At 45.7% G+C, this 26,078-nt stretch overlaps 6 protein-coding genes and 2 long non-coding RNA genes across 12 annotated transcripts; 3 read left to right on the top strand and 5 right to left on the bottom strand.

Moving 5' to 3' along the window:
* Positions 1-77: 77 nt before the first annotated feature.
* Positions 78-1,018, bottom strand: ND-24L (NADH dehydrogenase (ubiquinone) 24 kDa subunit-like). The gene has a single exon (XM_001353773.4). The coding sequence runs from the start codon at positions 911-913 to the stop codon at positions 176-178; it is 738 nt and encodes a 245-aa protein (XP_001353809.2). The 5' UTR covers positions 914-1,018; the 3' UTR covers positions 78-175.
* A 1,823-nt stretch (positions 1,019-2,841) lies between these two features.
* LOC4813493 (uncharacterized) lies at positions 2,842-5,876 on the top strand. The gene has a single exon (XM_001353772.3). It carries the CDS (start codon positions 2,842-2,844, stop codon positions 4,654-4,656), a length of 1,815 nt encoding a protein of 604 aa, XP_001353808.3. The 3' UTR covers positions 4,657-5,876.
* Positions 5,877-7,003: 1,127 nt separating this feature from the next.
* Positions 7,004-9,213, bottom strand: Or74a (Odorant receptor 74a). The gene is made up of 4 exons (XM_001353771.4): positions 8,117-9,213; positions 7,969-8,064; positions 7,718-7,900; positions 7,004-7,649 (listed from the first exon to the last, which is right to left on the bottom strand). Exons 1-4 carry the CDS (start codon positions 8,999-9,001, stop codon positions 7,599-7,601), a joined length of 1,215 nt encoding a protein of 404 aa, XP_001353807.1. The 5' UTR covers positions 9,002-9,213; the 3' UTR covers positions 7,004-7,598.
* A 7,421-nt stretch (positions 9,214-16,634) lies between these two features.
* Positions 16,635-17,850, top strand: LOC26533334 (uncharacterized). The gene is made up of 3 exons (XR_004470055.1): positions 16,635-16,925; positions 16,991-17,157; positions 17,277-17,850. It is a non-coding gene; the product is annotated as an uncharacterized lncRNA (long non-coding RNA).
* Positions 17,851-17,857: 7 nt separating this feature from the next.
* Positions 17,858-19,864, bottom strand: LOC6900701 (transmembrane protein 209). Its single transcript, XM_002135029.3, has 5 exons — positions 19,712-19,864; positions 19,364-19,653; positions 18,704-19,305; positions 18,321-18,650; positions 17,858-18,258 (listed from the first exon to the last, which is right to left on the bottom strand). The coding sequence occupies exons 1-5, from the start codon at positions 19,843-19,845 to the stop codon at positions 17,896-17,898; spliced, it is 1,719 nt and encodes a 572-aa protein (XP_002135065.3). The 5' UTR covers positions 19,846-19,864; the 3' UTR covers positions 17,858-17,895.
* Positions 19,865-20,239: 375 nt separating this feature from the next.
* LOC26531944 (uncharacterized) lies at positions 20,240-21,491 on the top strand. 5 transcript variants are annotated; one of them, XR_004470054.1, is made up of 4 exons: positions 20,240-20,315; positions 20,368-20,482; positions 20,671-20,988; positions 21,068-21,487. It is a non-coding gene; the product is annotated as an uncharacterized lncRNA (long non-coding RNA). The 5 variants fall into 5 exon arrangements; XR_001453198.2 differs by having other exon boundaries at positions 20,271-20,482; positions 20,671-20,792; positions 20,900-20,988; positions 21,068-21,491; XR_004470053.1 differs by having other exon boundaries at positions 20,269-20,482; positions 20,671-21,067; positions 21,126-21,491.
* A 294-nt stretch (positions 21,492-21,785) lies between these two features.
* Positions 21,786-23,017, bottom strand: LOC6900700 (uncharacterized). The gene is made up of 2 exons (XM_002135028.3): positions 22,605-23,017; positions 21,786-22,544 (listed from the first exon to the last, which is right to left on the bottom strand). Exons 1-2 carry the CDS (start codon positions 23,008-23,010, stop codon positions 22,066-22,068), a joined length of 885 nt encoding a protein of 294 aa, XP_002135064.3. The 5' UTR covers positions 23,011-23,017; the 3' UTR covers positions 21,786-22,065.
* A 616-nt stretch (positions 23,018-23,633) lies between these two features.
* Positions 23,634-25,951, bottom strand: brv2 (brivido-2). Its single transcript, XM_001353769.3, has one exon. The coding sequence runs from the start codon at positions 25,863-25,865 to the stop codon at positions 23,664-23,666; it is 2,202 nt and encodes a 733-aa protein (XP_001353805.2). The 5' UTR covers positions 25,866-25,951; the 3' UTR covers positions 23,634-23,663.
* Positions 25,952-26,078: the final 127 nt, after the last annotated feature.

The following is a 26,078-nucleotide window of genomic DNA, read 5'->3' as shown; positions in this document are numbered from 1 at the left end:
TCCGAATGCGAATGTGATTGTGAATGTGAATGCGGATGAGAAGGAGCTTAGCAAAACAACAGCTGTTGGCAGCACTCTTTCGAATTTCTTTGCTGTTGCCAATGGCAATCGGAATTTATTGCTTTAAAACTTAATAAACGATGGAAAACAAGAGTAAAGCCTATAAAGGACATATTCATTTCTCGCCAGAATCGTCCAAATCCTGCATCTTGTAGCCGGCTGGAGGTGGGTCAATTAGCAGAGTGGTCGCTCCGTCTTTCGGTTCGCTGGAGCAGCGTCCAGAGTAGGGGCCCGCAGGCGGTACCTTGCCACATTTCAGATCACTCAAAATGGACTCGAGGCTTACCTCGGTGAGATCCTCGTACAGGTCGTCGTTGATGGTAACTACGGGCCCGTTCACACAGGCCCCCAAACAACAGTCGACTTTCAGGCTGAACTGCATGTCCTTGCTGGTCTCGCCCGGCTCCAGGCGGAGCATCTTCGAGCACGCCTTCAACAGGTCGTCGCTGCCGCGTAGAAAGCACGGCGTGGAAGTGCAGACGGCCACTACGTACATGCCGCGCGGCTTCATGTGGAACATTGTGTAGTACTTGGCCGTTTCGTAGGCCTGCATCGGATCGATCTTCAGCACCTCGGCGACTGCCACCACGGCCGAGATCGGCAGCCAGCCATGCTGGCGCTGAGCGATGTCGAGGAGTGGCAATAGTGCGCCTTGACGCTCCGCTTCTGGGTACCAAGTGAGCAGGGACTCGACACGGGCCTTGTTCTCTTTGGTGAACTCAAACTTCATCTTGTCGTACATGTTACATGCATCCAGTTTGGACCGTCGGCGCATCGAAGTGATGTGAAGGGAACGTCCCAGTGTGCAAAGACGTGGCAAGGCCAGGAGTCCTACTTCCAGAAGACCAAACATTGCGGAAAAACTGTATATATATTTTTGTGGAATTTCAGCTCAAATTGTTGACTGGGAATACTAGTTTCTTTTGTGTGAATTGCTTGATATTGAATTCTTATGTGCTTTGACGTTCACCTCTCTGACTCCTTTCGCACTAGTTCGAGTTTATTAGAAATCCTTGATGCTGGCACAGAGCAAATTGCAATCAAATTTAGATAGTCGCTTCTATGACAACAGCGAGGTGACAACATCCAATCGGTGTTCCTCTTTTTTGTCAATCCACCCCACAGATGACTCAAATTGCATGCCATGCTCCCGCTTAATTGTCAAAGAGTGGAAGTGTGGGGCGGGCTTCACACACCCAATTCCATTGATAGAGGCTTCTGGCTTATTAACACCTGCCACCTGGGCTCATTTACAGCTTTTTTATTATGCGTTATTACTGGGTTAGCGTGGGGGTGTGTGTGTCTACACTCCCTAAAAGATTAGATCGTAAAATGCAGACATTATGCCAGCAACATAATGCTCATTTATGATCGAAATCCATAATAAACAATTAGAGTAATGGCTATTCAAACTGGCATTGACTGCAGATGGCATACCGTAAATGTTGTAAGTAGGCAAAAGCACCCAAAGCACATGTTGTCCCACCAAAAATGTATGTGTGCGCGAGAGTTCCAAATGTTGTACGGTATAATGTCATCAAGGGAAAGGCAGGAGGTATTCTTGTACTCCATTGAAGAGCTACTCAACATTTTTTGCGTAATTAATTGAATATTGAAGATAGACAGAATATCATTTGATGGAACAATATGGTATCGGGGGTATGCACTCGTACTAGCTTTGGAAACACTTAGAAAGAGATATTTTTGCATTATAATTGAGATTATGGAAAGACATATTATATATTCTCTGTGATTACAGAATCAATGATTACAAGGATGGTATACGAAATCATTTTGTTAACAAGAATTATTGTAAAGAGGATTTTGGTCCACATTTTCTCAGCAAGAGCCAACTGCTTATAAGCATAGTACATAGGTATGTATATCTATACCCGTAAATATACACGAAAATAGCCATGAAATTGTCGGTAGAAGGAAAAGTCAGCCCGGCCAGCTCAAGAAGGCAGCAGCAAAGTGGGAACTGCAATTGGCCACTAAGTACTTTCCAAAGTCTTTTGCATGGCAGCTCACATAATTCGTGTTGTGATAGTCTCTCGGCCTCGTTTGAGCCAAGCCTCGCCCCAAACTGTTCTGGCTCTGCTACTTGTTGGTGCTGTGGATGTGTACACTGTGCAGAGACGTAGAAGTTGGCCCGAAAGGCAGACAGCAGTTTTCGGTTTTTGTGCCCAAAAAACATAATTAAGTGCTTGGCAAGTTGTTGGCTATACGGGAATTTGTCATAACATGGGCAAAGCGAGGGGAAATAGTGGATGGGGGATAGAGGAATGGGGACCATAACGAGCAGCAGAACCGTTGATAATGTACTAAGTAGTAATAAATTTTACTTTTATAACAAAACTACAAGCAAAGCAAAGAAAACTGAATCTGGGGGAGAGGGAGCGAAAACAAACCAGAAATCAAGAGCGAGTACTTTTACCAGGCGAAAAGTGAAATGGGTGCTGCCTGCCCTTTAACCCACCGCTCAACAAGTTGGCGAAGTTCTCGAAGAGTCCGCTCAGAACAGACAGAACGGACAGAGGCGGAGAGACAGCAACGTCAACCGTCAACCGAGCTGATGAAGTGGCAATGGCCAAGAGCCGGACTTTAGTTGTAGCTGGCAAGTGAAACGCAAAAGTTGAAATTAAATCAAACATCAAACTGAATCGCAAAGCCAAGAAGGGAATAGAACGGAGACGGAATAAGAGCCAGAGCCAGAGCCAAAGCCAGGACACAGCTCCACATCCCACCACCACCCTCTGAAACATGGCAACATGAATCGAAATGGGGCAGAGACCAAGTGCCAAAAGTGTTAGGAACTTTGTTATATTTCTGTTGATTTTACAAAACTGCGGCCGGGCACGCACCCAGCGGTCGGCGGACAAGCAGGCCGAGCAGGCGGGGCGTGATGGATTAGCAAAGTTGGAGTTTAGTGCCCAAAGCGTCCATCGGACTGGAGCGGGGGAAGAGGAAGCTCTCTATGTTTTTAATTTTGCCAAAATATACGAAACTTTATACGGGTATGCGCGATTGCTTCAGGCCAAATCCAACCACTCATCCGAGATCCAACATAATGAAGGGCGTACTTTGCTCTGGCAGCCACAGCTCCAGTCCGCCGACAGACGGGTCAGTAGGAAGCCCTTCCATGTGCTGGAGCAACTGCAGCAGGACTTGGGCGACAAGCTGAAACGAACAACTACAGTGAAGCCTTTCAGTGTGCTGCGAAAACTGGCCGTGGAGCAGCAGAAGCAGCTCATGCAGTTCCAGAGGAAGTCCAATGCCAGCTTCCACATCCTCGAGGCTCTGGACATGGATCAGGAGGTTCTTGACAGAAGAACTACTACGACAAAGCCCTTCCATGTCCTGCAACAGCTGAGCGAAGATCTTGAGGAGGCGTACAGGCACACCACAACGATGAAGCCCTTCCACATCGTGAATGCTCTTATGGAGGAGTCAGCTAAGAAACAAGACCATCACCCAGAAGATGAGGCAGAAGAGGAAGAGGGCTTTGAGGTGCTGGAGCCCATCGTTGGGGAGGTCGAGCCGAGGCCGCAGCACAAGGACTTGCTCAAGGACCAGCACAAGGGCGTGCCCCAGGAGCAGGGTCGAGCCAAGGACAGTCAGAAGAGAAAGCGAAAGAGAATTCGCCGCCGAAGAAAGAGAATTCGCCGACGCCGGAAGCGGACACGACGTCGTCGTCGGAAGAAGCGCAAGAAGAGACGCAAAAAGCGGAAGAAGAAGAAGAACAAAGGCGACAAGGGTGATAAGAAGAAGAAAAGAAAGAAAAAGGGAAAGCGCAAGCGGAAGAGGAAGAAGCAGAAGCCGGAGCCAACCGAATCCCCTGGATTGGCCCTCTTCCAGCCGGGTCATGTGATCTTCGCCAATCCCACCAAACAGCCCCACTACTACCACCATCCACATCACGGTGAATATCCCTCCTATCCCCATCCCCATCAGTCCCCATCCATGGCAGTATCCACTGCCCTGTTGGCCACCCTTACCACTACAAAGCCTCCGACGACCACCCATCGTCCCTTCAGCAAGATTAAGTATCTCCTGCGGCACAACAGCCTTTTCAAGAAAAAGAAGAAGGAGTACCTCAGCCATGTGGGACAGGTGCTCTATCCGTTCGTCAAGTTCGTGGCCTTCTTCACGGTTCTCAATCCCTTCACCCTGGGCGTCTTTCTCTTCACGCTCGTCTCTCCAGTGGTCTTTGGCTTCCTGGGCTTTGTGGCCCTGAGTGTGCTGGTGAAACCATTCCTCAATCTGGTCTTCGGAGTTAAGCAAAATGTGGATGCCTTCGATCGAAAGCGTTTTCTGGCCAACAAGAGGGCTGAAAGACTGAAGCTCGGCCTTCGTCCCGTCACCATTCACAAACATTACTACCAGCAGAAGCCCGTGCACTCCGCGCCACCATTGAATCTGCGTCCTGTAGGTCACTGGCGCCGGCAATGGGGACATTTGCAGCCACCGCCACGGCCTTCACTCTCACCACCATCCACACTACCATCACCCCCCACACGAACTATGAAGCAACATTTCAATCCGTTACTGCCGGACCACCGCGAGGCCCTTGATATGGACTATGACTATGTTTAAGAAGCGTTGCGCTATAGATACTTAGATCATAAGCTTAGTTATTAACACCCTTCTTATAGCATATACGAGCTGTAAAGCATAAAATGACAGGAACACTATTTCTGAGAAATTAATTAATTATCAGATTGTATTTTCATTTTCCACTGAGCGTTTCCATTACTTTATAAATACAAATATTCATTAATTACTGGAAACAAAAACTAAGGTCTGTAGAAAGGAAAGTTACTAATTTCGATGCGTCGGATGTTCCACTCCCAGGCACACTCCAGGCGCATTCTCACCTCCATCCAACTCCAATGGAGGAATTGCCACTTTGGGTACTCGAGGGGCAACAACATATTATATTTTTCATGGGTATGGTTGTTGGTGAGTAGCGTCTAAACTTGAGCGTGGGCCATTAAAATTAACATGTTGGTAAAGTGAAAATTAACTAGAACCAACCCGTCAGTGGGAAGCAGGACCCAGTAAAGACTGTTGGCGAAATCTAATTAAAAAGTTTTGTAAATTTGGGAGCCGCATATTGCTGCTGCTGTGGCTCACACAACAATACCAAGTTGCCGAGAATATTCCAACCAACGGGTCCACTATCCGTAGACTTTGTTGCGAATGTCCAAATCTGCTACCATCGTCAGGATCTTACCGTAGCCGCTCTGCTACGGGATGAGAAAGGCATGTCCGTCCTTTTCATGTACAGGAACACGATGGGAGACACCTTGAAAATCACAATGTACAACAAAACAATCATGGGACCTACTATCCGGTTCGTCAGCTGATCCTTTCACCGCACGTAGCTATAGTGCATGATCTCCACCAACATCATCCACACAATGGTACACTTAGCGATACATTCGTGGCTCTGACGAAACAGGCAAAGATATACAAGGACATACCCAGGATTTTGCGGAGGTGAGCCGGATGTTTTCCATGCGGGACCCATGAGTATAGGGTTATATTAGGTTTGTGGTGAAAATGGATGTGTGTAACGTCCAGAAGGAAACATTTCCGACCCCATAAAGTATATACATATATTCTTGATCAGCCTTCACAAAGTCCGTAAATCTCAGCCACCCACAATTTTAAAGATACGAGAAAACCAAGAACCAACGCAGAATCGTAGAGAATTTATCTTCTAAACCGAAGAATCTGCACCAGATCGTAGCATTATTATGGCCAGAATAAAGCAAAAATTTCATTCTCTCTCGCTCTGTCTCTCTCTAATACACACGTGTCAAGCTCTGTCTTAGAGACTATAAGAAGTAGAGCAACCATATTTGGTATCCATACTCCTGGGTTATCGATCCTTTACAAGTATATTTCAAAATTTCGCCTCACCCCCTTCCGCCCGCGAAGGAGCTCAACTCCGCTGCAGGGTACAGCAACAGAGAAGGATCGAGAAGACGGCTTTATAATATAATATGAACGAAGCGTGGCAAGGTACAGCTAGTATACATATGTATTAGTTTAAAGAAAATGAGCTCTGGTTAAAATCTTGTTTTTTAGAATGATCAATCAAACATCCATTGTAGCTTTGTTGTAGCTAAACAAATATTAATGAAGATTACACTTCCTTGCTTGGAGCTCGAAAGGCTTACTCCCCTTCCACAAAGAAACCCAGCGAGGTGAGGGCCAATTATTAGTTGGAAATCATTTCAAGAACTTTTGCAGTTGATGCTCTTCTACTTCTGCTTCGTATTCTTATTCTTTTTCTGCATCATCCTATTGACGGCATTGGCACTTTGTTAACACAATGCACAGAACCAATATCAATTGCGCCTTTGCAATTTGCCATCGGTTTGCCAGCCTTCATAATGGAATCGAATCGCCTTGGGAACGCCACTTTGTGTGGCTCAAAACAAGTCGTTTGTCGCACAAGGAGCTGCTTCTGCTTCTGCTTCTTCTTTTCCAATCGCACTCTCTGAATAGGAGATTGCTGGGAGTAGATTGCTGATGAGTGGAGAGGACTAGCAGCAGAGAGGAGCAGCAGCAGCAGCAGCTGCCATAGAAATACGGGAAAAGCGTCTTGCCACGCCGAGAGTGGCAGTCAGAGGCAGAGGCAGAAAATAGAAGAACGAGTAATAATAAATAAAATTGTAGCCAATTCATAAGGATTTTGCATTTTGTCGCTTCAATCAGGCAATGGATGGTCGGCCAGATGGTAAGAAATGGGAGTACTATGAGTGTCTGGATGTCTATGGAGCAAGGAGGAGGACAAGCGAAAGACTCGCAAACAACATTCATTCATATTTGCCAAGTGCCGATTGAAGCCGAGCTCTGGATCCCTCCTACTCCATTTCCCATCCCATGCTCTTTTTCATCCCCTTTTCAGTACCCTTCCCTAACCCGGCAAAGCACAATATGCGTATAAATAACGGATTTCCTGTTATAAAATATTTGTAACGACATTTTTACCCGATTTATGTTTCCCACATATCGATATTTATGTATGTAGAAAAATATAGGGTGAATATTTTGCAATGTGCGATGTGGATGTGGATGTGGATGAGCATGTATTCCCTTCTATATACTCGTAGTGCCATGATAGGTTGCTCCTGCTCATGCTCCTTCTCGAAAGCCCTGCCAATCGCTGCCACTCAGTCATGGCTGACAGTTATGGCTATAAGGATATCGATGTGCCGGGTAACGTCTTTGGATTGCAGCTGTCAACGCAGCAGCAAATTTCATTTGCTTTAAATGTGCTCCTTATAAGCGGAGTCGAGAGCAGAGCGGTGGATTGATAATGCACTAACTGTGCATCACGCTGCAGTTGTACTCCGAGCTCCATAAATCACAGTCATGCACGTGCTAATATCTTTGAATACGAATAAACCTCATCCCCCAAACATAAATGGGTGGGGTTCGGTTTCATTGTTAGCGGGTATCTAGTAAAGCTAAAGGGGAAACAGGAGTGATGGGCAACTGAGATGTGGCGCCATACGGAATTCTCAGCGCATCGAATTCAGAAAGGTAAAGTAGGAGAAAGCACCTTGAATGATCTGCAAATTTAAATACGAAAAAGTACTATATTAGTTAAAACATAACCTGGGAAGCAATCGAAGCTTACCTTGAGTACTGCCGTCAGACTAACACGAAAGTACTTTAGACCAGTTATGAAAAACGGTCTCGAGTTCAGTTGGATGGCCAGGGTGACCAGCTTCATGAGCCTGAGATTCTCCTGACGATTGTTCGATTGATGGACCACCTGCTCCCAGTTCGCCGTGTAGTACATCAGGGCCAGATCATCCGTCTGTCAGACGCAAATCAAACCATAAATTTAGGATAAATGTGAAGGAATACGAGGTTTTGTCGTAATACCGTCTTGTAGAGTATAGAGCCAAGCGTGCCAAGGGATAGCAGTTCCATGAACTTGGCCAAGAACCACACAATGTAGACCACATTACCTAGTGGATTCTGAGGAGAGCGACAGAGTGGGATAAGAATAATTAGAAATGCTTTGGCATACCGTGTAGGCCTTAAAGCACAGGGCACACAGGAGGCCTGCACTGAAGGCAAACATCACAAAGATGCGAAAGCTGAACTCCTGTTCGATCTGTTCGCCAAATTCATGAAGGGCACCATTCCGACGTAGTATGCGGGTCAATTCCCTGCGATAACTGGCAGCCATCTCCAGATGGTTGGCCTCCCCCAGCAACCGCTGGGCACTACGCCGCAGATCCTGCCCCAGCTGAACGTAGCGGGCATTCAGGTGCATCATCATCTCGCCGAGGACGTTAAGCTCTCCAAAGAGCATGCTGGTGACGATGACGCCCACCCAGAAGTTGAGCCCGATCAAGGGGATAAGGTAACGGAGCTGGGTGTTGTCAAATGGATAGACCTGCTTGTAGAGCATCTCGCGGCGATGGTAAATGATATTCTGAAAGGGAACCAGCAGAAAGTTGAATAGGGCCAGCAGGTAGACAATCGAGTTAAGTCTCGTTGCCAGCATCTGAGATTGGATGTGGGCAAAAAGTTGCGGCTCCGAGTCTTTCTGGACGTAGATATCCTTGTAGAAACGTTGCAGCAGACTCCTGAAGCGATTTTTGTGCCAGGCCAGTTGAAAGCAGCGTATCTGCATCTCCACCAGAATCAGATAGGTGGGCATGCCCGTCAGAAAGTTGTCGATATCGTTCCGATTCACAATCAGATAATGAAAATCAACTTCGTTATGCTCGCAAAAGATCAGAAATCCAACGATGAGCACGAAACTCTCCAAATGCTTTGTCCAGCCAGCCACGCCCACCTCCAGGGGCCACGAGATATGATTGAGCTTCCGATACAGGGCCACAGGCCATGGCAGTGGAGCGAGCTCCCCATCCGCCAAACGGGGACGATAGCGAGTGCCTGACATATCCGGACCGGACCGCTCTACTGTGATGATTGACTACAGCCACTCGGATTGGATGGGAGCCCATTTATATTCTAATTCCGATTTCCGCCAGCGCCAGCCTGATGAAATATTAAATTCAAATATTCCTCAATGCTAAATTATTCAGTTTCATTTGCGTTCGTCAAAACAAACCCGAAACCGAAACCAAAACTCCAACCCCAAAAACCAATATTTCATTATTAATTCGAGTTTGTTTGGGGAACTCAAATCAAGTGCAAAAGTTCCAAGTTAATTGCGGATAATTATTAAAGCTGTGAAAGGTTCTCAAGCTTTTAGAGAAATATATATATACATATATGTACATATGTACATCCGTATGGAGAGTATTTTGGCTTTGACCAGTTATTTGAGACCCGTAAGCATTTCCCAAACAAAACCTTATTAGATGAAAAATCAAGCAAAGTCAACGATGAGCTGTTTGAGGTGTTTTATGTGCTTTAACATGGTTCAGCAGAGTTTCATCAACATCGGTATGACAGCTGCCATAGGAACAATGGATCTGCAAGGGTATTTAAGGCTTCGGCCCCCAAGCTAGGAATCCTTTCTTGTTATGATTATGACAAAATAACACTGACATAATTCCAATAAAAATGAAATAGCCGTAACACACTGACTGACAGTCCTGCTCGGCTTTTGTCCGGCAGGTGAACAAAGACCCACAGAACGAAGAGGCATGAATGGGATGGGGTATTAATGTTGAGCAGAGCTTCCTCAAGCAGCTCCCCAAAGTATGCACCTGGGAAGAGCACCTGTCCATGCGTGTGTGTGAGAGTGTGTGTTTGTGTATAGTCCTGTCCATACTCGTATCAAAGGGCGACGGAAAAGGCGTTGAAGCAGAGCAGATTCAATTCACTACTGTTGATTCTGCCCCTCGTTGCTGTTCTTTTTGTTGATAAAAGGATGAAGACCCAGCGGCGAAACTCAACCGGAGGAACCGGAGCAGCAAAGGGCCTCACAACAAGAAAAAACCCCAAATAATATTAATATGCAAATTGAGTTTTTTAGTTGAGTGATCTAAGCGGATAACTGAGGACCAAGTCAAGGCGAACGAAAGCCTCCGGAGACCGACAGACAGACAGACCCAGACAGAAGGAGTCGGGGATTTGGAGGTGGCTCTCACTCTCTCTTTGGGGCACTTTGTTTTTGCTTTATTGATTGCCTGGGGGAATCCGGGACGACTTACAAACACATTCAAGCACGAGTACGTACTGCTTAAATGCGAGTTTCGAATCAATTGAAATCATATTTTATTAAACGTTTACGAGGCCATTTTCCACAGCCGCCGACGGCAAACTGAACACACACTGAACGAGACATCGAAATGGGCACCAAGTCAATACACATCTGGGTATATAAATCAGGAATCTGTAGCAAATATATGGGGACACGGACACGGACATCCACACCCACAGACACATATAAAAATATTTACAAGGAGTCATGCACCCACACCGCTGCATCCAGAACACCAGCGGCAAACGCATCAAATATAAATACATAAAAACAAGTAGAAAGATATGCCTGAAATTCCGACTAAGAGATACCTTATAGTCGGGAATTATTCAGCCATCGAAAGATGATTAAGTACGAGTATCTGTTATCTTTGAGGTCGGAAAGGTTACGTTCAGCCTTGCTCGGATTCAGCATACCCTACCATTTTAGGCTACCGGGTATAAAAATATATTTATAAATATCTATAGAGCCACCGGGGCCGTGCTATGAAATGGTGCTGATTCTCTCGCTTTTTTGCGTGGAAAACAAATTCCAAGAAAAATGGAAAACAGCCAGACTTAGATTGAAAGCAAACGAGCAATGGACCCACCCGGGCAAACAGATGGACCTGCGAAACGGCACGAACTAGGGTAAGTAAACGGGAAAAGTAGGAGTACCTAGCACAGGAGCAGAAGCAGAAGTGGCACGCCAATGCTCAGGCGGTGGAAATATGCCCGGAGGATTTGCCAAATGTCACGCAACTTTCTGCCAGATCTGCGGCAGGGGGAGCAAAGCCAAATACAGAACATCCTGCAATCAATTGATTTATAATTACGGACACTACAAATGGTAGAAACGCGGACCGGGAGTGGGCGCGGACCAAAAGCGGTTTGGTAAACTTACTAAATTAGCCAGGCCAAAACATGATGCTGAAAACTGTAACCGCCACTCCGAATCCGACTCCTACAGTTGTGGTTGCCCCTCGGCGCTGATACGAGGCAGTGACAGTGCCCCCAAGTGCGTAATTTCCGCTGGGCAATTTTCTTGGTCTTCTTTATTTCCTTTCATGTTGTACCCTACCCCTACCCGTAAAACCTGTGGCACTCGGTGCGTATGAGTGATATCTTTCAGATTTTTTGTTTTCCACGAAATCTTCACTTCCAGTGGGAGTATCTATGTATCTGGTTTTGTAAAATGTATGCAAATTGGTTTATTTTCTTATGGCTGGCAACCAGCGAAGCCGTAGGCCGAATGAACCTGGACACGTGTATCGCCTTTTGGACAAATGGTAAGGGAATGTGGCGATGTGAAGCAGGGGACACCATTGTCTAGACATAATTGGGGACCTGTCCGTAGATCTAGTTAATATAATACAAGCAAAAAGAGATATATGAGATGAATACTTTGAGAGCAGGTAAAGAAGCAATTTGGAGCTGTATTTACAAGAAAAGCAGAACGTGGATTTCTAAACATGTAGATGTACTACAAACTTTGATTTATTTTCAGATTAATCTTAGCTTTTCAAAGCTATTTTATATTTAAAGTTAAACTTGCATTAAAATCGTTTAAAAATATGTTTCTAGTAGTGCCAATTCAGCGGATACGAATTGTCCAGTATCCAGCGAATAGGAATACGCATGCGTCTGCACTGGGAGCGCACTTAGATGAATGTATGTATGTGTTGGCTGGATCACATCAGGAAAGCTGTGATAAGAGTTCATCAGCGTTGGCCCCAAAGAAATTGGTGAGAGGGGTACAAAAGCGCAGGTAGGTCTGGTACAAATTGCAATAGCAGTTTACCATCTGTAAACATGGCTGCTAAAATCTATTCGATTCCCACTATTTTTCGACCCCCAAAATGCCATCGAAAATTTAGAGAAAAATTCAATCCATAAATATTGAGGTGAATTGAAGCGGCCACACCATACAATATATAGTCGCTATATATTCAGGATCAATATCGAATTCATTTAAGGAGCACTTAAATCGCTATCATCTCAATAACAAAAGTAATATAGCCTTGGAAAACTAACGTTTCCTTGGCCCCTTCGTGCAGATTCAATCAAACTGAATAAACCCAGCCATTGACACAATCGTTTCATGATTCCCGGCCCTGGCCCCATCCCAATTATGAGCACACTCGTGCCCATACCCACTTAGGTGGAGACACACTGCGGCAGTCGAATGCCGTTGTCCTGGTCAACCAAATATTTATACACAATAAGCTGGTCGGAGCTTTTACTTTTCGGCTTTCCTTTTTGCCTCCGCAGTTTATTTATTTTCCCATCTATGAGTGCGAGTGCGAGTACTTGTGTCGGTTTTGCCAGGGGCCAGCCACCATTAATGAAAAGAATATTTTTGCCCATTATGCGCCAATATGGTCCGCCATATTTCGGTTTATTTAATTTTGCGCAAATAAAACGGAAGTGGCATTTTTATTTTTCTCCATCTCCTTCTCCTCGTCGTCTAGTGGCGTTCTCCCTAGAACTCTTCCTGGTCGAAAATTCGTGCGCTACATAAAATTCTGATGTCGATGTCGATGCCGGGGCCAAACAAACTTGCGACAATGCTGGGATAGGGATGCTGGATACTGTACTATACTGGGATAGTGGATGCCCCATTGTGGGGCATTTTTTGGAGCATATTTTAAACCAGAAATTTGTGTAGTTCGCTTTAAAGAGTCCTCTCTATGGCCGGGCACATCCGTTCGGCGCGCCAGTTGTGAGCTTTCCCATGCGCTGCTAAAAATGGAAATGGCTGTCATTTCCTTTGAAGCGGGAGACGTCCCGACCCACTCCCCCACACTCTACCACACTCCAACGCTCTCCGCTACGGCGAACACATCAGCCATTAATGGTCGAAATGAGTTTTCATGCTCAACTATTTGGCAGCAGCCGTTTTGAAGTTTGCAGCTTCTTGGCCAGGGCTTAAAGCGATGGGGATCTCCTCGAGTATGAATCTTTCGTCCATTGAAAAATTAATTAGTAGTATGGAACGCTCAGGCCCTGCCAATGGAAATGCGAATGCGAATACGAATGGGAATGGAATTGCTGCAGTATTTGCTTGACTGACGATTGCTGCAGTGCAACCACTGCCACTCATCCTCAATCATGCTGCTGTTCCTGTTCCTGTTCATGCCTGCTCTGCTCTGCTCTGCCCCACCTGTTCCACCTACTCTTTCTACCCCTGTTCCTTATAACTTACGCAACTAATCTGTGCCGTATGTGTGTGTGTGTGTTCTGTGGGTGTGGGTGTGTTCTGTAGGTGAGTTTGCGGGGGCATTTGCATTTAATCGGATTTGCGTTCTGGCTGCCCAGATTACAGGTTGTACTTCTGATTCCAGGAAAAGAAGAGGCGAGGAAGACGCACCAGACAGTCGATGCCCGAGCAGGCCAAAGTCCATTTGTTGTGCAATCCCAATGTAGGTATGTGTGTGTTGGCTGCATTGGCGGATGAGTGGACCACAGGCAGAACTAGTAAGCAAGTGGCATCATGACAAATTAACATGAGCAACCAGCCCCAGCCCCAGCCCCACTCTGGACTCCATTGTTGCTGCCTGTGTTGCGGCAGCTGCTGCTCCATTGTGGATGCTCTGTATGAGCGTTCACTTGGGGGGCTTGCTGGGTGTCGGAGAAAACCTATTTATAAATGTTGGTTGCTCCTGGAAACTGGTTTCAATTAAGGATAGTTCATCGGAAAAGTCTACAGATTGCTCTTTACCTCAGCAGATTTACCTCATAGTTTCAATTTATGATTTGTAGCCTTAGTAATCGAGTAAGCAAAAACCAATTAGGGAAAGTCCTTCACCTACTTTTTGTCTATTTACTCCATTTTACAGGGTATCTGCTAAGCCCTGTGACCTGAGCGTAGGTAACGAACTGGAAATGCTCTTAGAATTTCCGCTTTATATCAAATATAAAAAATGACTGCTTTTAGACGTATTTGACAAAAGTTCTATGTCACTCACACTCCTCGGACTCTATCCTACAGATGTTCCTCGGCACAGAACTCCGTATAGAGACATATAATTGCATAAATCAAACTCAAACATGCAACATGAAAAATCGCATTAATTTATCTGCTCACTGCTCATACAGACCCTGCCACTGCCACTGCCACTGTCACTGTCTCTGCCTATTTGGGGCACATCATCCTCCAGACGCTGGGGTAACATATCCGCTTATGTCAATTTTTTTTTTGCTACTTGGAGCGGCAGCATCATCAACGCTGGTCCCCACCTACATACATACATGCCTACATACATACATACTTGCTGCTCCTCATCCTCATCCCTGCCACTTCAGCCAGTTGTCACTGTCAGTTTTAGCTTCCAGTGTTTTGTCACTGGAATCCCGTCCCACTCCTGATTCTCACCCCAGATTCCCCCTCCTGTCCACGATGCCACTCCAATCCTAGCTCTCTTCTGTCGCCTGGTTTGTTTGCTTAAATGCTACATTTACTTTATGGATTGTTGCTATATTTTTTCTTCAACTTGCAACCCAAAAATGGAATGGCGTATAAATTTCACGTCAATTTTTATACACACACTCGTGGAGAATGGAGTGGGTCTGCAGAAGCTCAGCTGGGTGAGCTCTTGACTGATTGTTGGCAGTCAGAACTTGCTTCCTTTTAATAACTTTCCCACACACAACGCATACTCATACTCCTACGCCACTATACTGAAAGATACATACATATGTATGTACTCGTACACATACGAACAGAGTGGGGATATCTCCGCTAATAACCTGGTTTTATTTTTTTTAGGTCGCCCACTTTAAGTATCCTGTTCACGCTACATAGTTTAAAATTCTTTATAATTGGATTGTAGCGTCTAAAGCTGAACCCAACCGGGCATGTTCCCTGGATCAGGACCCACATTTTTTATAGGCAGCCTCGGACGGTGCAGAACCTGGCTGGACCGAACCGAGGAGTTGTCGGCTGCATGTCAAAAGGATTTTACAGTTGACGCGTGCAAACCAAAGCTGCTACAGACCCAGGCCCAGGCCCAGGCCAAACAGCCCCACTCAAACCCTTTTCTGTGCGCTCCTCCAGAGCACAGACAGAGGCCGTAACCCTGGACCCAGCACACAGCACCCATACCCAGATATGAAATGGGAGGGAGTCCTGGATGTGATGATATGTTTCATTTCACACGGCAACGGCTGGCAATCCTTTCGACCGCACCGCACAGCACACATCCCCACCACTTCACTCCCGAGCCACAGGAGCCGAGATTTATGTTTTCTTGTAAACAAAATAACGGACATGCTTAAGGCTTTTCAGGCAGGGGTCGCTATCATATGTGTGAGGGGTTGCTCCAAGGTGTGGGTTGAGGATGGGAGCGAAATGGCCCGGCCTCAGGCCATTCCCCACTGTCAAACGGTATTAGGCGCATGTAAGCCTGCGTGTTCGATTTGGAGCTTTCTTTTCCGACTCCGACCCCTATCTGGATCGGATCATCATGTGTCTGACTCTCTACGAGGATACTCGCAGAGTATATATCTATATATGTATATATGTGTGTGTGTGTATGTGGGGGGTGTTGGTTGGTATGTCTGTGGGTGAACCAAACGTAAAAATTAATTATTCAAAGGCGCATAAGATAACTGAGAAATCTCTTTCCTTTTCCTTCTTTTTGGCTACATTTCTGTATCCTATTTTGTTTTTTTTTTTACTTGGAAGCGGTTTTTGCCTATCTATCATTAATGGATTGGCAAGCGTGCTCTAAATCTTAAATTACACGTTAAACTTCCTAGAAGCTTGAACAGAAATAAGTGCATTCTAAAGGAACTCAAAATTAATAGCATTGATTTAAATTTAAATGGTCCTAATAGCAGAGGTTGTAGTAGTACAAGTATTTGTAGTATTTGACAGCTTTTAAACTCCCAGTTGACCCACAAGCAGACACACACGAATACCATATAATTCATAATCAAACCATTCCCCCTTAACCTCCGATAGGAATACTCGTTATTTTCAATGTAGAGACATTCCGTGAACCCATGATGTATATATATATATGTATGTTGCGTTTTGTTACATCTCCAACCACTTCTTGAGACAGTTGCTTTAAGGGACACTTCCATTCAAGGATAGTATATAGCAAAGCTCCTTCAAAGCGATCCTAAATGAAAATTTGTGTAAGCCGCAACGAAAAAGTCCACCGAAGGAGAGTGTGCGACGATTGGCAATCGAATTTAATGCGCATTTTCTTTTAAAGTGTCAGCATCTGGGAACAGCACCACCCCGCAACCACGTCGCCTTTTGTCAACAACATCCACCCAATCTGAATCCCAATCCCAAAAGTGTAGCCGGAGCCGGAGCCCCAACCCAGCGAGCCGCACTAATCAACACAATTACGGAGCAGTCGAAGGAAAACTTTTATAATTGGATATGAAGACGCGCACATGCGTTTCTTTAAACTCGGCATTCCACTCCATATGCCGAGGGTCCAAATATTGTGACAAGAAAATGGAACATCGTAGCTGGAAAAGGCATCAGTTTCAACTCCCATTTAGGCATCCGATCTCCGTCGCTGCGTACACTGAAATGCTTTGACAAATTATTTTTAAGCCAATTTACAACTTGAGAAAAAGTATCAGGAAAACATATCACACCAGGGAGGCGAGGCGTGGGATGGGAATAGCTCTGGATCCCCATGGGTGAGTGGGTGAGTGTTTGTGTAGGTGGGGAAAATATAATGCGGGGGATAAAAGTGTAAAGTTGACATCCCAGGCACATTACTCACTCGAGGTGCCAGCCATCCTGCCAGCCAGCCAGCCCATGAGCAGTGAGCAGTGAGCAGCGAGCAGCGAGGACAGCCAACCAACCAACCGATTCCACGTCAAAACCGGCAGGGAGCGAAGAACAGAGACCAGAAATGAGCATGGCCAAGAGAAATGGTAATGCGGCCGTCTGAGAGCCGATACCTACACTTTCCACTATCCTCCACTCCTCACTCTATCCAATCCTGAGTATATGCAGCATAGCAGTCGAGAGTTTGTGTGCACTTCTTTTGCAGCATTTCCACAACGTCTCTCGACAAAATGTCGGCATCGTCCACGGCGGAAACCATTAATTTTGTCACTTTCGGAAGTGCAAAGTGGAGAAGGTGCACATGGCAATCGCAATCGCTGGGCTGGGGCTGGGAGCTGGGCCAGTGACCATCCGACAGCAAAACAACTTTCAGCAATATTGAGAATCATGAAAAGGCAATTAAATCCGGCACCTGCTCCAGCTCGCCTGCCAGACAGACACGGAGAGATTCTCACTGGCGAGGGAGGACCAGCCATATGTGTACATCTTCCCCCCTGACTTCCAAACAAGTTAATTGCTGGCCAGGCACTGACCGCAATCACCGCAGGGACAGCGAGAGCTCCCAAGCATGGGGGTCGCATGACACTTGAGAACGTTGAGGGGGCCACAGGTCTGCTGACCGCAGAAACCGCACCGCATACGAAGTAGGGCCGTGTTTATAGTCAAATGTTGACTTAATAATTACAAATGTATAATTTAATAGTCAGAAAGTATGAGCAAAACCGAGGGGAAGCCACGGAACCGACAGCCGAGTAAAGAGTATAAAATGATGCATATAAATATAAAAATAACAGTCAGTCTCAGTCTTTTTGGAAGAGTCGGACTCAGTTTTCAATAACGCACATGATGTTGATGCCACTCTTCCCCAGATTGACTCCCTCGAGCGCCGAATCCTGTTGCTGACGCATGTAGATGAGAAACTGAATGATGACGTAGAACAAGTTGTTTCTGTCGTATACGCAGTTGTGCAGTTCCTTGTCGCTGATAAAATTGAACTTGGGATTGAGCGGGCTGCCGCTGCAGAGGATGGCGCAGTGCGCCTTGTTGTGCACGGCATTCACAATGTCTTTGGTGGAGCGTTTTTCGTCGCGCATCAGTACATAGCGGCAGTGGAAGGGCCGCCCCCCTCCCTGGGGCATCGGCATCAGTTGGCTGTCCAGATACACGCAGAACAGATGGAATATAATCTGTAAGAAATAAATTAATGAATGGGCTCAACAGGTAATAGTTTCTATGGCTTGTTTCTTACAGCTGCATCTGTGGGCAAGTGCTCGCCCCAATCCTGGCCGTTGTGCGCATTGCCAGAGTTCCAGCGAAAATCGGCTAGGCAGGAGCCCTGCGAAAGCTCCTTGATGCGTTGAACCAAATATTCTTGATTGCTGAAGGTATCGAGAAAGGGCAGCAGCATGGGCAGAATGGGGGCACATGTCTGTACAAATTGTTGGTTATCGGCTGTTTTTCGCAGACGCTCCAAGCTCACGGCTCCTATTTTCAAGTCGTGGAGGCCACGCTGCCGAAACATTTCGTCCACATGGTTGATCTCCTTCACCAGGCGTTGCAGTATGGTGGTGGAGATCCACTAAAGGAAAATGTAATTAGACGTAACTTTTGGCACAGTGAAAATTGGCATACATTTCTGAGGTTTGCCACATACTGCGACAATTTGTCCGTGGAGATGCGATTGATGACTTCAGAGTTACTGTCCTTAAACTGGAACGAGCTGAACTCCTCAATGGACGTGGGCGCGTTTTCGGTGGAGACCGGTGGCGGCGGCGCCAGTTGATAAATTGTTTTCAACCTGTTCAACTGTTGATTGCAACAGTTCCAGAACGAATTAGCCGAGCTCGTGTGCTGAACGTTTGGCCCATCTGAATTCTCCAAGATGCTCCGTTGACGTCGGGCATTCTTCATCAATGCAGGCAGCTGGCGGGCATCTGTGAGGAAGTCATCGTGCCGCACCTCTGCATAGGGAGAGTCATCGCTGAAGTTGCTGACGTTCAGGGAACTATTCTGCATCATCGGCGAGGTGCTGTACGAAGCATTCTGCATATGCTGATGCTGTTGGGGAGTTCTTGTGATGCTCGGACTGCGACGCAGCGATTGAGAACCCCAGCAGGAGTCCTCGAACGATGAATGCCAATTGATAATGGGCGTGTCATCTTCAAAATCGGTGTCTACTTCATAGCAACGCGGCTTTTTCACCTTCTGTGTGATGATGGTTTTGAAAGAGTTGTCTTAAGGACCACGAAAAAATTAGTCAAATGCTAAATATAACCTGAATCAACTCCTTACCATCATAGCCATCCAATAGACACTTTTGCACATTTGTCCCAATCACCTGGCCGCCTCTAAGCCATAACCACAAATACTTGCCCAAGCAGGCCACCGCGCTCAGGGCTGTCAAAGTGGCTACGGAGCACTCTGCCATGAAGAAGTAACCCTGCCGCAAGGACGTGCACGTCTGAGACAAGTCGAACAGGAGCAGTGACAGGATGACCACGTTGAATGAGCACCATTTAAGGTATCTTTTGGCCTGGGCGCCGTGGAGTCGCAGATCTAAGCTCTTTTGCACAATCGGTGAGCTGTATGACATTCAAATTTGATGGTCAAGTGGTCATAAGTATTATTTCGTAATCTTACCATGTGTTCCTGGGGTAATTCATGCTGTATTGTTTATGAAACAAAATTCCAGAATAATGCCGAAAAATTGGCGGTTTGACTGTCGTGATGTGACTGTCGGACCCGCAGAAATATACAGAAAGATACCGTCTCATTTTAAAAATATACCGTAAATATACTGACGAATTGAAGTTCTATTATACATATTCCTCGTTTTTGTTATCCCGTCGAATATTAATAGCGAGATAGATCTCTCTGCCATGCCCACATAATTGTATCCAATTAATGAATCAATTTTCTACCTGACTGGCTTATTTTAACCACTTGTTTTTATTGGATCTTGTATGAAAAAAGGTTTTAGCGAAATAGTTCACACAATAGAACGAAAGTCGTTCATATTGTTCAATTTTTATATTTCGTTGAATAATTCTGGCTTACTAAAACTAAGGTTCTGCCCACATAATTTTAGGCCGATGATGAATACATTTTCTTCAAGATTAGCTAGTTTTAGTCTTTGCTTTTTTTTTGTATTTTGGCCACCAACGCGACCATTTTTGTAACTAGGCCGATTTCGTCGACAGGTGTCGCCTTACAAAAACTTCTCTGTGTAGTTGCCAATTAGCAGGTCTGATTGAAATTGCAATTGTTCCATCTCCTTTAAACATGTTTTTAAGCAGAAATCGAAGAGTTATGGATATATTAGTTTTGTGCTGGGTGCGTCTGACACCCAGAAGGAAGCGTATTCGACCGCATTAAGTATGTTTGACGCCTAGTTCACAGAGACTTTAGAAGGTACACTGCATCAAGTTTTTTTCGAATTTTTTCCTACTGCCACAAATCGGTGGCATCCAAAATTTTGAAGATACAAGAAAACCGAAAACACAAAATCTACAATATTTTCGAATCTGGATGCTACCGATGCTACCCCTTCCATGCGCTTGCTCATACATTCTCTATCTCACACACTCTTTTTCATGCAGAGTTCGTCTCCTAGCGTACTGGAGTGAGATAGAAAAACAGCTGACTTGGTGTGAGAAGTGAAAAAGAAAGAGATAGAGATAGATGTGGATGTAGCGGGATAAGAAACCGTACTGGAAAAATGGTAAAAATAAAAAATTCAAAAATAAATCGTCGCCAAAATGCACTTGCTTGTATATTTCAACCAACCAATCAAAATGGATGCAACCGTCGGCCGCTTCGGCATTCGAGGCGTGGTTCTAGGCGCATGGTTCTTTGCTTCCAAGCCGATGGACCACAAATGGGCTATACTTGATAGAGCTTGGATGCACTAAAATTAGGTGAAAGATTTTATAGAATACGAAAATTCTGAGGTTCTGAGATCGGAGTTCCAAATAAATCGGAATGTTCTTCTTACAGGTCCGTGCCCAAAGTCATATCGTTAAAATCACTTATATTTTGGTTAATGCTGTTGTAGGGGCTTAACGGGCTGCGACTTTCCGAATGCCTGCTTCCCGGCTTTTGGTTTCTTGGCGTTCGGTTTGAATTCTATTCGGAATTCAATTTCATTATTCCTTTTTATTTATATTTATTACTTCTTATAACGTTAGGCAACAAAATCAAACTTTGATTTACGCTTCAGCCAAATCAACTTTTCCTAATAGATTTGGGGCTGTAAAAATTTATAATGATCTATGGTTTTTTCATTATTTTTAACTTTATCAAAATGTTTTTTCAAAGGAAGATTCACATAATTTAAGTATCTTTAATCTGGTTGCTTTAAACTATGCAATTCTAAAAAGCTAATTAATATAAATCTGACCCAAAACTTTTAGTATTAATTTAATATTGAGCATACATATAAGTGCAAAATAAATAATTTGCTTGCGAAGTTTGCAAAAATTGTTTACAATTAATTAATCGATTAAATAAATTATTTATGTTGTATTAATGTTTGATATTTTTAATTGATTATTATTCAATATATATTAATTAATTACTGTTAAACCTTTTCTGTTGAGCGGAACTTTATATGCTGAGTTTCGGGTATACAAGTAGAGTCGCGGCCCTTGTGGCACTCACAACGTTCCCGCTCGTTTAGAAAAAATACAATTCAAACAAAAATTAACACAAAAAAAAAATATTTATTCATTAATCGGAAATAACTATTTATATAAAAATGTGATCTACATCTAATTGGTCAAATTGGTCGAATAATCGGAGCGTCTGTAGATATATTTTCTGAGCTATTTATGTCCAGTAAATTTGATTTGGAAGTCTAAAATGCTCATTCCTGGTTTTAAAACGTTTTTCATTTTGCTTTCTAGTTTGTATCCATTTTTTAATGCACGATTGGGACTGCTCTTTTAAAGGGGCAAAGAATAGGAAAAATATAATTTAAGGGTAAAGGAACGTTCCTATAGTCGAAGAGCACGTCTTCGTCTCTTCCGCCTGCCCACAACGGGTGGGCCGACTCCCACTCCGACTCCCAGGCCTGGAACTGGGGCTAGTTGCAAAAGCAGGGGATTGTTTATCAGGGCTGCTGCTATGCCCAAAACTGTTGCACTGGCCAGAGGAATGAGGAAGCTCTTGGCCAGCAGAGCTTTAGGGGAGATTTCTGGTGATCCTTTGTGCGATACGATCTCGTGAGAGTCGATTGGATACGAGCTGTAGGTGTATTCTATACCAGGTCCGGCATAATGGCCCTGCTCGGGCCGAGGCCTGTAGACTTGGTATGGCGGCCCTCCTACTTCGACACTAGATCCGTATTCGTGACTGGGGACTGGTCCCTGTTCGTATCCGTGTGCGGGTCCTGGTCCGTAGTCATATGGATAGGGATGACCTTCATAGGCATAGCTTTTGCCTCCTGATCCGCTTCCACTGCTTCCGTAGTGACCTATGGATTATGGCCGATAGAACTGATGGCCTTCTTCACTCGACCTTTGGATGATCTTACCCACGCTAATTCGATCCTGAAGGGGACGACCTCCTTGGCGCCACTTATCGTAGGCCTCACTGAGATTGTCTTTAAAGCCACCAATCTTGGGTGTGCCTCCAAGGGGAATCGCTCCAATCGGCTTGGATATAAATCCAGCTGCAGTGTTGTCCAACTTTGGGATCGATCCTGGTCCTCGATAAAACTCCGGGGGTGGATCGTAACTCTTTGCTGCTGCTGAAGAGACTGCAGTCTTCAGAGGGACACTGGCCTGACGTTTCTGTGGAGGCTTTAGCGGTGTCCAGGAGTCCGCTGTCTGAATGACAGCACTCGAATTCTGCTCCTGCGCGGATACCAGAGACAGCCAAAGACAGATACACCAGCAGAAGCTGGATACAGGCAGTAGATTCTGTTTCAAAGCAAACATTTCGACTGTGATCGCGGCCTGCAGAAGCAGCGTTTATATGAGAGCAGGTGTCTCCCAGCCGCAAGGAATATGTCATAATTTCGTGGCATTACAGAGTGGCGTCAAATTGCGGGCTGACGGCAATTTAGGCCTGAGATTGTTGTAGCCGCTTCGCTGGCATTGAGATTGAGACGCCGCCTGCAACTGCGCCTGACATGGGCCACTATTAGTGCCGCCAGCTTGGGAGTCGAGGGAGTTCTTTCTTCACTCTTTCATCAGGCCTTTCATCAGCGGGGGCAACGGGCGTGTAGTTGCCAATTTGCGCCCAGTTCCACTCCCACTCCTACTGCCACTCCCATTCCCGCGTTATTGAAATAAAAGCATTGGATGAGCACCACTCGCACTCGTGGGCACAGAAACTAAGTAGTGGAATTATTCGCGCCCTCGACTACGTGGCAATAGAAGCTCAAATTTAATTAAATCATTTATCGTTGCTTAGATTGGTGGAGACACCGTCTGTCGTTTTATGCGCAGGGGAATGCTCTGAAAGACTATTTTCTTAGCTAATATCCAGCAGAAACCACAAAGCCCCCAAAGCCACGTTACGAAGATACATATGTATCTGACATTTTTATAAAGAATTGTTCATGGGAAAAGGTTTGGTATTTTTATTTTCAGTCTTTACGCTTGCGATACATCTCGGGTACATCGGAGTCGTCCGACTCTGAAGTGGCTGGAAGTTCGCCATTCTTGTCGCCAAGCAGCAGTCGCTCGACCAACTCCACCTGGACAGTCAGGATGGCCGATAGGCCGAGTAGCAGCTCGATACGCTGGCGATACTGGAAACGCAGCTCCTCATCGCTGGGCTTTTTAGTAACCACTAAACTGCTCGTCTTAGCTCTGAGTAGCTCGCGCCTATACAGCTCCCATTCGACATTCTCGTGGACAGTGCGGCCTTGGGGATGGTAGCTCTTGCGAAACAAGCGGCAGCCGCTGCCACAGAATTTGAGTGTGTTGGCGAACTCGAGACGGAGGAACTGCAGGTAGTTTATGCGGCTATGGCGCGTTGCATCCTTACGGTCCTGCTCGGCGCTCTCGAAGTAGGAGAAGATCAGGGCGGCGAAAACGTTCATGAGAACCACAGCAATGATGAAGACCAGCACTAGGTAGAGAACGATCCCTAGAGACTTTCCGCCGTGAAACATATCAGTAGGATGAACCTCCGAGCTAAAGCCGAAGGCAAAGCATAGGCAGGCGATGATGCACTTGACCAGCTTTTGGAAGTACTCGCTGTTGTTGCCGTTGATGATGGCCACAGCCATGCCGAGGCCCATCAGGAAGATAATAATGATGAGTGCGGTGCTGGCCACTGCTGGCCAGGCGAGATACAGCGTTTTGGAAAAAACGGCGAAGACGCTGGCAAACTGGAGCACCTTCCAGAGGCGCAGTGTAGTAATGCACACGAGGAAGCCCATAACAATATTTATCAGGAGGTAGAGCCGCGTAGGCCGCTGAAAGTCGAGATAGTCTCTCGTGGTGGACTCCTTGAGCAACTTCAATAGCTTGCTCACCTCGTACTCGCGGAGCAATATGAGCGCAAGTAAGATCAAGTTCATAGTGCAGATGATCACGTCCACCTTGTTCCAGGCCTTTTTGATGGCATCATGATTGTACCACAGCTTGACTGCCAGGCTGCGGCCAAATTGAATGACTATGATCAGGTAGAGGAGCATAACGATTATCTTCACATGGCTCATCTGGTCGAGGCTCTCGAGCAGCTTGGCACTCTGCACCGACGCCCGGGTCAGATGATATCCGAACGGAGTGTACTCCACCACCAGCGTGCACACAGTGAAGATGTTCGCATCAGCATTGAACATGGTAAAGTCGATAAAAAACGCCGAGGTGTTTTTATGGTCAATCCAGTTGTAGACCTTGAGGTATTTCAACACTTTAAGACTGTTGTGCGGCCCTGTGGTTAGCAGGGCCGCATAGCCTAGCAATTCCGGGTAATCCACGTCGAATCCATAATGATTGAAGTTGAGCAGCAGCCCATCCTCCAAGGTCGGCATGTGGGTGATGGGTCTCCACGGTTCGTAGATCCGCCAGTATTTATCCTCGTAGTGGAGCCGCTGGTACGGCTCGCTCCACGCGGGCATTCTCGATACACTGTCCCACAGTGTATCGTAGGGATTGGGGGAATAAATATGACGCAGCTGCCGCAGCCGGATTACGCCCAACCTCTTCATCTGCCGGATTTGAAGCCAGCCGGTGTCAGCACTCGTATCCGGATTAAAGCCTTTGATCAGTGTCAGCTCGATGAAGTCGTACACCTTATCCAAGGTCATGACCTCCTTTATGCCGAGAGTATTGCTTGTATTGTGGGACATGAGGGTCACCACAGCGTTCGTGTTGTAGTAGAGCAGCGGATCCTGGTGCACAATCACCACCATCAGCAGCAGAAGGAAGTATGTCCCGTACAGCTTCAGATCGTGGGTTATATGGCTGTACTTTTCGTTTAGCTTCTCGTTACGGTGTTGAATGGTGATCATAAGCTGAGACTTCAGGCTCTTTAACCTCGTCCTCAGGTAGTCCAAGTGGTTATACTTTTCCCTGGCGGCTTCCGGTTTGTAATTCATGATGTGCTTCTTCGGCCAGGTGGCCGAGTCGATGGACAGCACAATGAATCTGATAGGATCGAGGACGATGAACTGGAACAGCAATACTAGCACAATCGTCACCACCATGGTCTTGAACTTCTTGGTCTCGTGTTGGAAGCCTGTGATCACGGCTATTAGGGTGAAACTCGTCACCATCACCACAGCGGTGACTCCAAAAAATATGAGATTGTTCACATTATGAAAAACAGCAGACATTGTTTACGTTTTGCCTATTTTAGTATATTGTATAAGTTGATGAATCTTCAAAATACGGATAAGTTCTGAGCCAAAAACCAAATGAGTTTAAGCAATGACATTATTTGCTCAGAGTATGTGCTTCCCAACCTCCTATAGGCTCTGAGATCTGGTTCTCATTGAATTGGAACATGCCTTTAGTCTTTCCATGGTTAATAGACTTATCAACACTGA

The sequence above is a fragment of the Drosophila pseudoobscura genome, chromosome X (genome assembly GCF_009870125.1).
Source record: "Drosophila pseudoobscura strain MV-25-SWS-2005 chromosome X, UCI_Dpse_MV25, whole genome shotgun sequence".
Lineage (NCBI taxonomy): Eukaryota > Metazoa > Arthropoda > Insecta > Diptera > Drosophilidae > Drosophila > Drosophila pseudoobscura.
The sequence above is the reverse complement of the archived record's forward strand: the minus strand, read 5'-3'. Positions and strand labels throughout refer to the sequence as shown.